The 14,847-nt window shown below is 41.1% G+C and overlaps 1 protein-coding gene across 1 annotated transcript in view; it reads left to right on the top strand.

Moving 5' to 3' along the window:
* AMPH (amphiphysin) overlaps positions 1–14,847 on the top strand; it is a 125,306-nt gene that overhangs the window by 54,088 nt on the left and 56,371 nt on the right. Inside the window, exon 2 of the mRNA XM_075493556.1 lies at positions 5,848–5,928. Within this exon, the coding sequence (XP_075349671.1) occupies positions 5,848–5,928 (81 nt within the window). The remainder of the gene's footprint in view (positions 1–5,847; positions 5,929–14,847) is intronic.

Here is a 14,847-nt window from a genome sequence, read left to right as displayed (position 1 = left end):
GAATGTTCCCTCTTTGGAGAGGAGACTTTTTATTAGGTGGACTAAACATGTAGGTCCATCAGCTTTACACTTACATATCTGTAATCCAATTCACTATCTCCTCCTACCTCTCTTTGCAGAGGAATGACTGAGTAGCATCCTCGTATTGATTCTCCCTCTGGTTTCACTTCAGCTACCCGTGTGCTAACAGTGAGGAGGTGGGAATCTTATGTGGCTTCAGTGAGTCTTGAGTTTTTGTTCTATTTCTTATCTTTAGCACCCTGCCCTAACGCTTGAGTGAGAGTCAATAGATGCGTTTTGGAATTAGTTCTGTTGCAGATTTCCTACTTCGATATGTTGTCTTCCAAGCCAGCTTTTATTTCTGGAACAAACAGGGTTTCTTGAACTTTGTTCCTACACTTCTCAAATACCAGCTGGGCATCATGGATCATGCTTAGCTTTTCTAACGTGACACTTTTTAATGGTTTTGTGGCATTGGATGCTTTCTATAGCATCCCATCACATGAAAAATTTTGGTTTTTTAAACTTGGAGGTGCCTGTGTGGGGTTTTTTTTTGGGAGGGACAGGGTTGGGTTTTGTGGGCGTGGGTTTTTCTTTGTCTGTCTGCAATTATTGTCAGGCTGTGGTAAGCTTGGGGTCGTTACATGTTTGCCATGTGAGTTGTCATATACTATTTTGTAGTTGCGTTAGTTGAAATACAGTCGTGTTTACTTCAAACTTACCCTATTGTGTTTCTTTTTTTCACCTCAGATAAGTGTTCTTGTCGTGCAACATAAGAAGCTTCTTTCAAAGCTTCTGTTTTATGTTGATCAAATACTTCTTTCAGTTTTGTGAGCATTTGCTGAAATCCATATTATGTTTTGCACATAGATAACTCTAAAATGATTTCTCCTGAATGGTCTGCTTTCTTTGTAACCGATTTCTGCCCAGAAGTACCATATTGAAAGTCCTTTGGAAATCTGCACCTATTACTCATGCAGCCCTAGTATGTCTTTTACAGGTTGAAGAAGAGTATGGTATTAGAAAAAAATGTTGTGGAACAATGTTGTAGGTGCATGAGTTTGCATCTGTTGAGATCCAGAGCACTTTGCTGTTCTCAAAAGATTTTGGCCAGTGACTCCATGACAACGATTTTGGACTCTCACAAGTGTTTGTCTTGCTTTTTATACTGAGTTATTCTGTAATATCCTTAGATAGTGCTACTTGTGGCAAGTTAGATTAGCTTAGGTTTTTCAGTGTTTTAACAGTCCTGCGAATTTCTGATAAAGTCTTGTCCTGGTTAGTCCTGTCTGATCAGTCATGTCTTCCTGCCCTGAGTGACTTTGAACGTGTTGATTGTTCTTTAGGAATACTGATGCATAACTGAGCATGATGCATGTTGGGATGTCTGATGAGGTTACTGTCAACTCCTGTCCAGCCTGCTGCTGCTGTTCAGGGAGCTGAGCTGCTCTTGAGGCAGCTTCTGGGTGGCCACAGTTTACATCAGACAATCAGTTTCTTTAGTTTCTTTTTTTTTTTTTTTTTCCATTTTTTTTCTTTCTTCCTTCAATTGTCATAGTCTTGGAAACTTTTTAGGGGAGGATGGGTAGGCCTATCAGGGTGGTAGTCTCAGCAGCTATTGTAACAGTCATCCTTGCCACAAGACATGAGTTTTCAGTATAATCAAGCTTACTCAAGCTCATCTGTAATTTTTTCTATTATATTCCTTTCCTTTCTTTGGCATGTTGCAGACATTTAACAACATTCACTTCCCAGTCATTGTACAACTGATCGTTTTAATTCAAGATCAGCAAATTATTGACTTTTTCTTCCTAACACTTCAGATCCTCATAGAACTTAAATGTATTATTTGGTAAGGTAAGGTACTTAGATGACTTTAAAGGGGAACTGTTTAGTCTTATGTCTTCCAAAAGGGTTACTGAAGATACAACATCCCCAAATGGAAATACTCTTGCATTTTGTGTCTAGACATGTACTCTTGATGACAATTATGAATGGTATCAGACATGCTTGATGTCCTTACTCAAATTTTATGTGTTTGTGTAGGATCTGTCATTTATTTATCTCAACTACCACATTGCCAGACAATTCATCTATGCATGTATTCACTCAACAGCATCTAGGTTTACCATCAGATCAAATTTAGCTTTTACTGCATTCTCAATGCTAATTTGACTTAATTATCTAGTTCATATATTCTTAGTGACATGCTGGGTCAACACTGATACTCATTTTAGATCCTTAACGTAATGCAATGCATTAATCAAATTGTACACTATCACGTTTGGAGACCACAGTTAAATCAAGAAAAAAATAAAGCAGCTGTTTCAAATTTTTGCCTCTTTTTTTGGGGGGGTGGGTGTCTTTTTATGGCATTTTAAGACTTACTGGTAGTTCATTTAGTCTAATTGTATGAAATGGGATAGCTTTTTGCCTATTTCTTTTTTGGGTAGGGTGAGCATGTTCACCAACTATTTTATACAGTCTTCAGAAGACTACAGAGTACTGTAGAATGTTTCTTGAGATTCATTTCATGTCTGTTTCTTTAATTTTTAAAAAATTATTTTAAATGGTACAGGCTGTTCATACACATTGATAGATGTTCCTAACCCTAACCCCAAATATTATTTCTCTGTGTGGGCATGCTAGGAAGAAAGAAAAAAACCTGATAGCCACTTGCCTCCTCTGAGTCCAGGCCTCATTCTAGCCCTATGGGCCACTGAATGTTCAGCAACAGCTTTGGTTCCTCTGCTCTTTCTTTTTCTAATGCCTGAATCCAGATCCACTGTATGGGTTACTTACCACATGGACCTAAAATAAAATATTAGCCACTTATCCGTCCAGATCTCCTTTCTTTGGCACGTTGTAGAGCACTCCAAGGCTGTTGTAAAACACTGTACATTTACCCTTCTCCTGTCCTCAGGGGCCACCAATAAACTGAGCTATTCCTGTTACTAAATCTAATCCTTATCTAGAAGGGTGGTTGAAGTGAGGCTTAAGGGGGAGGTTAGGCACTTGCTGCTCCTGAGCACAGCCTTCATTTTGCCTTTAAGGGCCATCAGATGCTTTCCAGTAACCTGGGTGTTTTAAGTCTACTTTCTCCTGACCAATACTTAAACCTAATTCTAGTAGGCTGTCTACTTTCCTTTTCCTAACCCTAGCCCTAAACCAGACCCTGACTCTAATCTTGACCCAGGTACTGTATATAACAAGATGAACAAAGTGTCTAAAATTTATTTCAGCCTGTCCACAAGAGGGGTTGGAGTTAGAGGAACCCGTGTATAGTGTAGACAAGCCTTCATCTGGCCTTAAGCCTATCCCAAAGACACCCTATAGGTAGGAACCAAACTGAGCAGAAATAAACTACAAACTATAGACTTCTGTTGACAACAGACTTCCACTTTGAGACAGAAGTGCACAAATAAGTGCTGAAAGGTTGATCAGTTTCTAAGGCTTACCCTCAGTCTAGTCACCTCTCTATTTAGACTACCAGTGGTAAAGTTATGCTTACAATTAGGAAAAGGTTGGTTGTAAAAGGCTGCACTACACGTTGAGTGGTCCATGGGGCTATATGGACGGGATCGAAAGGAGCCTGTGAGGAATAGTTTACTCTAGTTCCAGTCTGCTCAGCTGTCTCTATATAGGATTGTGGGGTTAGGGTTAGGATTAGGATTGCATTTAGGAAAAGAGTGAGTGAACCCCAGTTACCTGTGTGTGTTGCATGGGCTGCAGGAATTCCATGAGGGTGTGTCATTAGTTGATGCCAAGCCTCTGGCTTGGAACTTATAGTTCCAAACACATGGCATATCTATGGTGAATATTTACATTCTGGTTTGGGTTAGGATTAGGAAAATTGGGAAGCTGTTTTATTAATGGTTATTTAATATAACCTTGGATTAAGATCAGGGTTGGTGTTTGCAGAGGCCAAGTTCTAACACTGCATTTTAGTCTCAGTTCAGCTAAATACCTGTAGAGAAATTGAAAGCTGGAGATAGGATAAAAAAACCAAACCATAGGAGGTTAGTGCTGTGAGAGGTAGGTTGTTCCCCTCTGAGCTTTGCGCTATCGGACCTGAGTGCACATCTGGAGACATGGATATGTCCCATTAATATGTTGGGAAAGAGAAAAGAGTTTATCATGATAACCTTTCTTGCCGTGGCTTGTTACCTATGTTATGAATTGCTCAGACTCCAACTATTGGAGTTATTGCCTGCTACTTGTTCCTGTGAACATGGCTTGAATGTATTGCTGTGGTCAGGAGGCTTACCTGGCAGCCACCTCTGAAAAGGAAATGTTGGATTTTCAGAGAACCACCTGGTGTGGATCAAAGTCGTGCCGCAGTTGGGGGGCAGACTCTTTGGCTTGCTGGTGACAAGGAGCAATGTGAAGGCCTGTGATGAGTCGAAATGTTAAATTAAATGATTCCTCTGTAAAACCATCTGTGATACTTTTTAATGTTTTATGAAGACATTGGTGATGAGAGTGTATGAGGTCTTTGGGAGTAGTCAGCAGGCTTAAAAGCAACCCAAAATGCCCAAATGAGCCAGGGGAATGAAAAGCTAAAACACAGCTATAGGCAGCAAAAGCCTAGTCTTTGTCGTCTTTTCCCCTCTGATGTCATTCTTTCTGTCTTTCTGCTGTAAATACGTCAAAACTTCCTTGACGTTCCACATGCCAGGTCCACAGGTAGCGTTGCATCACTTTTATGATAATCTTCGTGCCGGGTTTCCACTGTGGCAATGTTCGCCCCACCTTTGTGCAGCCTGGTTTTATGGTAAGGGGCTAGCTGGGGTTGGGAGAGGCAGGTGGTCAGAGAGGGAACATGCCAGGACTGTTTTGAGAAGAATAGGGGGGGATGTTTATATGTTTATTCATAGTATCAGCTAATTGCTCCCGTTTCAATTTTGTGGGTTTTTTTTCATTTGTTTTTGTTTTTTCCTGTGAAAATGGAAAGTTTGGACACTTTGTCATGGGAGAGCAATCCTAACATCATTGTGTGAGATGGTTCATCCCACATACAGTACTCTATAAAGATTTGGGGGTTGCTGACAAGAAGGGTGAAGCCTATTTGCAGCTATATAAATGTCTTCAATATTAAAATGAATGGATAGTGCCGGGATTTAATAATAGAATGCATTTATTGTAGTTAAATACAGTGTAAAGTGTAGCTGTGTCAAATTACTTTTGAGATTGCTATCACATGAATAGCCCTTATTGCTGACATATTGCAGTATATTTAGTATCTAGTGGATGACAATCCACTGCTGAATTAATGAGGGGAGCAAATATGAACACCAATAGAAGTTTTAAATAAGCATCAGCTGTAACAATTTCTCATGCAGCCTTACAGTTCTTTATTCTCACTGTATGACTTGATGTTGAAAATCATGCAGATAAGGATAATGTTAATACCATTTGATGTGATGAGCCATAAACAGAAGAAAAACCTAATGAAATTTGATTTTTTTTTTTTTCTTTCTCTGTCTGAATGGGAGGGCAACTTGCAGTGCCAGCAAATTTCTGTCATTCTTCCTTGCTTTGAAACCCTGGCATTCTTTGCTACAAGAAAAGTTGCTTCATTAAAAAAACAAATACCCCCAAAGGACTCCATACTTTGAAGTGTATTTCTACACACATATACACATGCCATACTCCTGCTTTTATCCTTTTTTATTTTGACAAAATGGTTTCCTGTGTGAACTTCGGAAGCAGTAGTGCACGCAACACCCACAAAAATAAAATGCTATTTAAGCCTAACTGCAAGAACAGAAGTGTTGAAAGTAGCAGCGTTTTTGTTTTGTGACATAAATATTAAGTTATTCCTTTTTCTTTTTATCTTCAATTTAGGTACTTCAAAAACTAGGAAAAGCAGATGAAACAAAAGATGAACAGTTTGAAGAATACGTTCAAAATTTCAAACGGCAAGAGGTCAGTTACTTTTTCAGTTTCTTTAATTGTGTCTTAAGAAGAATGGAGTGTGTTTGAACTTGCCAACGTTGAAGAAGATGTTACAGGGTAACAGGTAAAAAGATTTGGGGGGGGGTATAAGATTTTGTTCTGCTATTTTCAGACGGAAAGGACAGTTGAATTTGTGCATGCAGAGGGCTAATAAATGCGATCATAATAAAAGGACATGTTGTAATCATATATAACACCATCACGCTCGAACCACTTGGGATCAGCAGAGGGATGGCACATTTTCAACAGCGTAATTGAGAGCAGAACCCAAGTCCGACAAAATACAGCTTTGTAGTTACCTTCTTACAAAGAAGAGATGTATGTCCTTGGTTTCATTTTGTGGATTGTTTTCATCAGTGGTATATCATAATACTGGTTTTATACAAAGTGAATAGGTGTTTCAGACTGCTGTATGTTGTTACGCTCTCTGTCGGTGCAGGGGGCTGTGGTGGCAGTGCTGATGAAGCACTATGGGGGAGCAGCGCTCAATTGCTCTTAGTGTTGTAAACACAAGACGTGAAAACGAAGGTGCCCTGAAGAGTTTATAATCTACTCCCAGTGCAATCCTAAATTCTAACCTCAATTACTCCTTGCTTTGTTGGATGGACTTTTTGGCTCCGAGGTGATTAGTTGCGATTAATTGTATTGTAGCTTTCTAGTACAAATTAATGCCTACCATAAGCTGCATTAATGCCACCAAGAAGATAGTCTTGTTATTTAAATATGAACTGAGGTATCTGTCACCTTTGTGAGCTATCATTTAGAGCTCATATAGAAAGGCACTGGAGGGTGAGAACTACTCCCACGCATTTTACACGATGTAAAAATTGGTGCGTGTCAGTGTTTGCAATTTCTGCCCTGGACCAGTCCTGTCTACCACATGCACTTCTGTCCTTTCCATGTAAACACAAACCCTGCATCCTGACGGCTGGGATGCTTATTAACTCTTTTGCATCTTATGGTCACTTAGCCTTTATTTTCCTCTCTCAGTGTAGAAGGGAGGTTTCAGGAGCCACTGGCCTGTTGTGTAGATCTTTGCTCTTCCCCAAAGATGAAAATGATGGGAAGTGAAAGAACCTGTTTCTCTGAGGAGGGTCGTTCCTCCCTCAAATTTCTTGAGGTCAGGAAGATGATGGGATTTGGGGATGGGACAATGGGATGATGGGAATAAGCCTGAAGAAGCACTCAGAAGCTTTGAAACTCTGCAGAGATGTTATATTTTCCCTTTTCTTCCCCTTCCTCTTTTCCAAGTATGCTGGGATATCAATGGAGCATTTCATTCTTCTTGATTGTCCTTATGTTGCTGCTTATCCTTGCTGTCAATATCCCAGCTGTTTGCACAGCTAGTAACTGTGTTACTAGAAATAAGGTGCATCTGTAAGGTTCTTATTGGGTGCAGAAGGAGCAGCTGGAGCATCCCCTTGAAGAAACAGAGTTTTGTGGGATAATTTTTTAGCTAAAAATTCTGAGTGAAATTAAAAAAGAGATGAAAGAGGAAAAAAAAGTCTTTTTAAGCAAAATTATGTCTCAAGCATTTGTTTTTTCTGTCCTTTACCAAGAATTTTCTGTCATGGTGATTTTCAGCTGCAAGTCTTGCTAAGGGCTAAGGAGGATCTTAGCATTTCTTCCTTTTTATTTCCTTCTCCTTTGATGTACAGAGAGGCAGTAATAAGCAGTCAAGGACTCTGCAGGAACTGCATGATGCTAAATCCGGATGCGAATGTGACTTGGGGCCAGGGGAGGAATTGGGTAGGGAGGAGTGAGTGCAGAGGGAACTACTACAACTCTCTTGAGGGGCACACGCAGATTAGGCTAGGTCCACTGGCACACCAAACAAGAGAGACTGTATATTTATTAAACTAATCGCACGTGCTTACTGTGCTCTGCTAGGCTCACTCTCAAAGAGTTCTGTTGTGCTCCGTTCTTCAAGTACAAGGGGAAAAAATGCTGCAAAACCACTGTTTCTGCCATGTTCACCAATAAGCAGCATATCAATTGCTTAAATTTTCTTAGTTTTGTCCATGCTTTGATCTACAACTTACTAGCAATGCAAAGATACAAAGCATTACAATGTGCATCTGAATTATCACTCTCACTGATTAATACCTTGCAGAACTGCTGTCTTCAGTGAACTCAGGCAGCCATCTCTTCTTGGTTTACATTCAGTCCTGCTTTCAAGATTATCTCTGCAACTCTAGAGCCTTTAGAAAAAGAAAAATTAAATTCTAGGTATTAAAGAATAAAATGGCAGTCTGGGTGATTGATCCTTGTACTGAGGTCCACTGAACTGTTCATGTGGGCCATTCAGGTGCCTTGCAAGCAGAACCATCCGTGTTAGAGGCTGTCCCATCCTTTGCAGTTCCCTCCAGGATTATTTGTCTCCATGGTGGTTGCTGACCCAACCGGGCCTTTCTATGGCAGAGGCAGTTTGAGAGAAGGTCCAAACTTTACTTTGTTTCTTGCAGTCTCATTTAGCAGTGATTTGGCTGCTTCCTGGCCATCTCATCTACCTACATTTGGTTGTGAGGAAGGCTGTCACTTCGGTTTTGTGTCTCTTTGTAAGTTGTTTGTAGCAGCTGGTGCCATGTGGGCTCTGGGAATCCTGGTAAGCTGAAAGCTGTGACAATGGTCTATTTTTCTTGTTTCCCTACCTTATGGAGCCTGCAACACTTGGGAGGTCAACTGGTCTTATGGATAAAATGATCTTTTTATTAATACTCGCCAAAGATAATAAATGAGGACTCCCAGTTCAGCTCAGGGAAAGGAAAGACCATAGTGTTCATTACCCAGCAAACAGATAACTGAAAAACTGAAATCTTAACATGCTATTCCTTGCCTGAATAGCAGATTGGATGGTGAGTATGTACCAAACTCAGCAGAAGGCTCTGTGTAAGGATATGTCCAGCAGACCTATTTGTAGGTAAAGCTCATTTAGGCTCCCCAGTGATCCATTCCTATCTCTTTCTGAATACAGCTGGGTAAGAGCCCCTTCTGGACTTGACAACCCAGAGTTGAATTACCCAGATGAATCACCATGGAGAAACTGAGTCATCCCATGTCTGGAGAGAACAGAGCACAGTGGCTTTGCAGAGCCTCAGGACTTTCCCTATCAGAAGCAGTAAGCTGCTGCAGCTGAAACCAACAGGAAAAACATTTTGATTTTTAACAGTGAATACAGCTGTTATTCACCTTCCACTTAAGCTGTAAACTGGAAATTGCCACTATAAATCAAAATTTGTGGAACAAACAAAACATATATAAACCCATATATGACACAGTTATTCAGTGTATTGCGAGAAATTTCTTGAGGCTTAGATGTTTCTCTCTGCACAGCTAATTGTGGATGTGCTCAGCTCTTAATCGACCCTGAAGTTCAGGGGAGGGGGGGAAGAGACAATTCCTGCATATTTCTCTCCACTGTGAAAATATCATCAAGTCCATTGGGGTTTTACCTGAAATTTCATCTCTATTCTGTTGTTCAAGCAACTGTATCTTACACTTTCTTTTTTTGACAGGAAGTAAATAACAATTCCCTTATCCCCAAGTATATTTTAATGACTCACAGTGCTTGCTTCATTTTTGTAAGAGGTCAATATCCTATTTCATGTCTACGCATATTTACATCTCGTTATTTTTCCATATGTAGTTATGAGACTTATTTTATTTTACAGACTACAATTCAAATATATTTTAATGTTTAAAACCATTATGTATTTTATATGTACACACAGATATACCAGTTGCTACTACAAAAGCAGCTGCCCATGATGTTGTCAAAATAGTGTCAAGTGCTGCTGTTCCTAGTTTATAGCGTTAGGTGAAAATGAAGAGCCTTTTTTTTGCTGTTGTTGAGTGAGCAGAACCCGCTTCTGTGGACTGCTTTACTTAATGTGTACCTCGCAGTAAGAGCTGCTTATCAGGTGTAATTGTTAGGGGTCCTTAAAAGTTTTATCCTGGCTAGGTCTTCATTTCACGCAAACATGCTTAGCTGCCTTAGAGCTGTGGCGTGACACTGACTTAAAGTTGTCCTGTGGGACAATTAACATTCATTGAAGTGCTCTTTTTGCATCAGACATGCCACTGATTTCTTACAATTCATTAATGACCTAAGACACCAAAGATGAGATTCACCACCTACACATAGGCACCAGATGAGCCTCGCAATGTCTCACCTAGCCCCCAGTGGTATCTCCAGACGGAGGCACGTGGCTCTGCCTGCAGTGCTGTGTCATACCTGCTGGCTCCCTGGTCCTCTTGAGCACCATTCAGCATCTCCAGTGGCAACAGACACATGTTTTGGAAGCTGAACCCTTCCCCTGGAGGGTCATCCACTTCCAGATTGCGACACCTGAATGTGGGTGTCTGTGTTTGAGCTGGGTCTTTCCAGATGCTTATGCTGAACTGGGCAGCATGGTTGGGAGTGCCAAGACAGAAACCCATCTAGGGTGTTGATGCCAGATGTCTGAGGGCTTCTGTGGGCCTTAATGGGTCTGATCAGCCCCATCTGGGACCCCTAACCCTGCACATGGGCCTAAGAGTCCCATTTTAGCTCAGCCCTGGGCATGCAGTCGCTCCCTAAGCCATGTCATAGGTGTGCAGGTCTGCATGCCTAGGGGACCCATGCTTCAGCTCCATCTCCTGCTGTGCTCCCATCTGGATCTCCCAGACAGACCCTGGACCTGGTTCAGACCCTCGCCAGGTCAGGGGATGTCAGTGAAGCCTCTTACCAGCCCCTGGCTCTGCCCACCTGCCCCAGATCCTGCAGGGTGGCACCCATCAGTGAGGGCATGGCTTGTGCTGGGGTCACTCGTGGCTCCTGGCACAGCCCCACCAACTAAGCTGAGCAGCTGCTGTGAGGGTTGTGTCGGTTGTCTAAATGTTGGCATCTGTTGCCACTTGCGAGGACCTAGTGCGTTCTCCCTGGCTTCCAAATGCCATTCAACAAAGCTGGCAGGTCCCTTAGGACAGGTTGTGTTTGCCATTTGTGGATGTCTTGCAGGGTATCACAAAAGGCACTAGACAGCTATGCTAAGTGAATGGTTTTGGCTTTGAAGTTTTCTTAATTACTCTCCTGACTCCACAGGTTGCACTGAAGAGATCTACATTGGCTCTAAGAGGAGGAGAGGCACGCAACTCATGTAGACAGTCTTAATCTGGAGTTGAATGAAGGACATGGTGAAGGAGCGGAGCTTCAATATGTGTTGTAATCCTGTGAAATTCAATGTGTTCTGCAACACTTTCTTTCCTCTGGGAATTATTAGGCATCCCACATACCTATTTGACCATCTTTAAACCTACCTTATGTCCTCCCCTTAGACCCTTTATTTTACTGATCTTGTGCATGGGCTTGAGATGGAGAAAAGAATCCAGGTAATAAACAGAAAGTGCGAGCATTAAAATCACTCTGACTGGGAGACACTGTTTTCCCTTAGCTGATACCCAGATTTCCTTGGTTGTCTGTGGAATCCCATACTGAACTGCAGGGGATTCTTGATACTTGTGAGACTCCTTTGCTAAACAAAGTTGATGCCAAATGCTGTCCCTGATAGATACTCTGAAGTAAGCCAGACGCAGGAAAACACAATCTAGACTAGCGGGAGGGAGCTTCTTTTCTGTGCGCCAAGAAGTAGTTGCAAAATGCATTCAGAGGGACTACATCTGACAGGCGTCTTTTCAGGGGCAGTCCCAAAGCATACTTCAGATACTGGATGACCACTAAGCCAAATACAAGCACTACAATGTGCAAAGTATTTTGGGGGCTATGGGAGGGGGTTCTCTGCTGATTACCATTTCATCCTGAAATGTATGTTTAATAATTATCTTATGTCTGAGGGGCCATTTTTCCCAGGATTAGTGTGCTGTTACATCTCATCTCAACCTCACTGATTTCCAATCAGGCAGGATACCCAGGAAAGTGAGGTCCTCTGTTTTATGCTACAAAATTATCTCTGCAGGAACAGCCCGGATCCATTCCAACTAATTCCTTACTTCAAAGGAGAGAGCACTGATCCAATGTTTTGCTTTATTGGTTCTGCCTATTGATAGCTCCAAATATAAAGTCTAAACTGTTGTCACACTGCGGTGGTTTTGATTGCCCCTTGGATATAAACTATTATGCAGCTTTAGTAGCTGTGCTAATTGTTTTCTCCTGGGCAGTGCAATTGAATGATCAAGTTATTTCTGACTATTTTTAAAGCAGACTGGTATATGTTTCTTCAGGAGCCCTTTGGGATAACTGGCCCTGGGCATAGTTGACATAGCCCAGCTCTGGGATTTAACACATGGACTGAGCATGATCCAGTTCACAACAAACAGTTCTGGACAGTTTTCTACCAGACCTGTTAATACATAGCTTATATAAGTTATTTAAGAATATAGTTACAGATATGCAGCTATAGGCATAAACAGAGACCAAGTACATGTTCAGAAAGTCTAGATTGACATTTAATATGTATAGATTACTTTTAGCCATAGACTTGTAGACTCTGCGCTTGCTGTCTTTGAACACCCCGAATTTTCATTAAAACCATTAGTCTGGGCCCTACTTTGAGGACATGAGTATGCTTCTAGGAAGATGTAATAGGTAGTGAAGGTAGGATCCCCTAGCTTGGGGAGGGAGAGGTTTAGTTGTGATGCAAGAAGGTTGGGATTTCATTTAAGGAGGGTGCCAAGTATTTTGTATGTTCAGTCCTCATCTGAAACAGAGGCTGTCGGTTCAGTAAAAGGGTTAGTTCATTAAGCATCACTGCAGGCATAGACCTTTCTCACCTGACTACTGGGAGTCACTACTAATGTGGGGCAGAGCTCACTGGTCATACCTTTAGAGTTCATACTTTTTGGATTAGTCCAAATTGTCTGAGGAGCCTGTTTGATTTGATGCAGTTTACTTGAACTCATCACGTTACTTAATAACCAGAACGATGACATTCTTACTCGTGAACCTTCTTAGTGGCTGGACCACAAATTTGGTGCTGTCCTGGTAGGTACTGGGATGCCAAAAACCTCTCTGTTTCCAGAGAAGGTTGCAAACCCAACTTTTTTCAAGTGATGCACTAGACAAATAATTCACACTCCAAGTCTCTTACGGCTTGTAGAAAGAGAAAAGAAGAAATATATTTTTTAAGAAAAAGATTCAAAAACTTGGGAGACAGTTCTAGGAACTATAAGGAGACTGAGAAATGGTAAAATAGGGTACTCTGGTGCACAGATATATTTCATACTAAATTATGGATTTGTCCCAATAGCCTCTTATTTTGTTAAGCTTCACTTAATGCAATAGTCCTTTGCATTCATACTTCTGAGATCCCTAAAAGACCTACCAGTAAATACTACCTAAAGTGTTTGCAGAAAGACAGTGCTCCTTTACATTGAGGCTAATAACTGCACATTACAATAAAGGATGTCTTCGAGGTGATACAGAAAATGCTTTCTTTTGCTCTATTTCCCTGATGTCTTAGTGATGGAATGACAAAGTTCCAGTATTAGACTTAGAGCTGCATTAGTAATTATCTGGTTTGCATTTCTATGGGGCAGGTTATTAATTAACCTATGCTCAGGGTTCAGCATTGACAGTGTTCTTGACTCTCGCTAAACTGGAGCAATTTATTTGTTTTTGGTATCAAGCACATGCTGTGCTGACCTTTCCTGTAAAGATATATTGTGTTTACATCCTGTATGTGACATGATAGAAAAATCAAACTCTTCTGTTCTTCCTGGAAAGCCGTGAATAAATGATGCCTGGCAAATAGGTCATCCAATTCCAGCTTTCCTAGAGGCAAGGTGGCCTTTAATTTCTGAGTGGAAGCAACAATTTTTCTAATGCATCAGGAAGCAAAAGCTGCTAAGACACAAACCATGTTTTTTATAGTTTTAGTCAAGTTTTTGTAGGTCTTGTCAGTCTTCCAGCCAGTTGTGCTGTGACTCTCTTTGTCTTAATTCTGGTGCTAAGACATGCTTAAATACTATTCTTTAAAAAGAAAACCAAAACTAACTATACACAAGAATGAGTATTACTGGTAAAGCTTAATGCTGCTGTAAAGGTGTGCAAGACCTGTAGCTGTAGATGACAAGGTCCTGAAACTCTGAGCCTCCTTATCTCACTGGATGCCCATGTCTTTACTGGCTACATAACACTGACCATGTAATAAGACCAGAGAGTAGAAAAGGGGAGCTGGCACTGCCTGTGTGCTACAGTGTTCAGAGTAACTAGTTGTTGTTCGGGACATCATGTGGAGAGCTTTGTCAATTTTCCTAGTGAGGGATGTTGTTTTGGGTTGTTTGCATGCCTCCCTTGCTCTTATGTGCAGTTTAACAGGATTGCCTGACAGATTTCTGGAAAGTTGTATGTTGAGTTTGACCAGGTGAGCTAAGAGTAGTGATTTCTGGTGCTGGAGTCTGCTGAGAATGTGTCTGCTGTTATCAAACAACCTGATTGTGAGAAGTTTGCTATTAAGTATGCTATTGAGATTTCTCTCTGGAGTTTTCTTGCGTATTATGAAACTCTGACTCATTTTGCTGCCTCACGTGGAACAAATAAAGGAAATTACAAAATGATAAAGGAAGCATCAGTGCTGTCTTGGGAAATCTCATTTCAGAGGAGCACATCATCTGCAAAATGACACCTACTTTTCATTCTCCTTCAAGAAGCTGCATCTCAATTAACAAAATTGATGGCCTTAATGAAAATACTTGGAGCAATGGTTTCAGAGCCACCAGATACTTTCATCTGCTAGACCAGAAAGGAGAAAAAGTGTATCGGGAAACATCGAGAAGAGGGAATAGTAAATATGTGGCAATCTTAAAAACAGTGCTTTTTAAAACCAGTATGGTTTGCCATGGTTTGTAAACTGTGTGGAGCCAGGAATGCAGTATTTTCATCCCATGAATATT

The sequence above is a fragment of the Mycteria americana genome, chromosome 2 (genome assembly GCF_035582795.1).
Source record: "Mycteria americana isolate JAX WOST 10 ecotype Jacksonville Zoo and Gardens chromosome 2, USCA_MyAme_1.0, whole genome shotgun sequence".
Taxonomy (NCBI): Eukaryota; Metazoa; Chordata; class Aves; order Ciconiiformes; family Ciconiidae; genus Mycteria; species Mycteria americana.
This window is presented reverse-complemented; position numbering and strand designations above follow the sequence as displayed.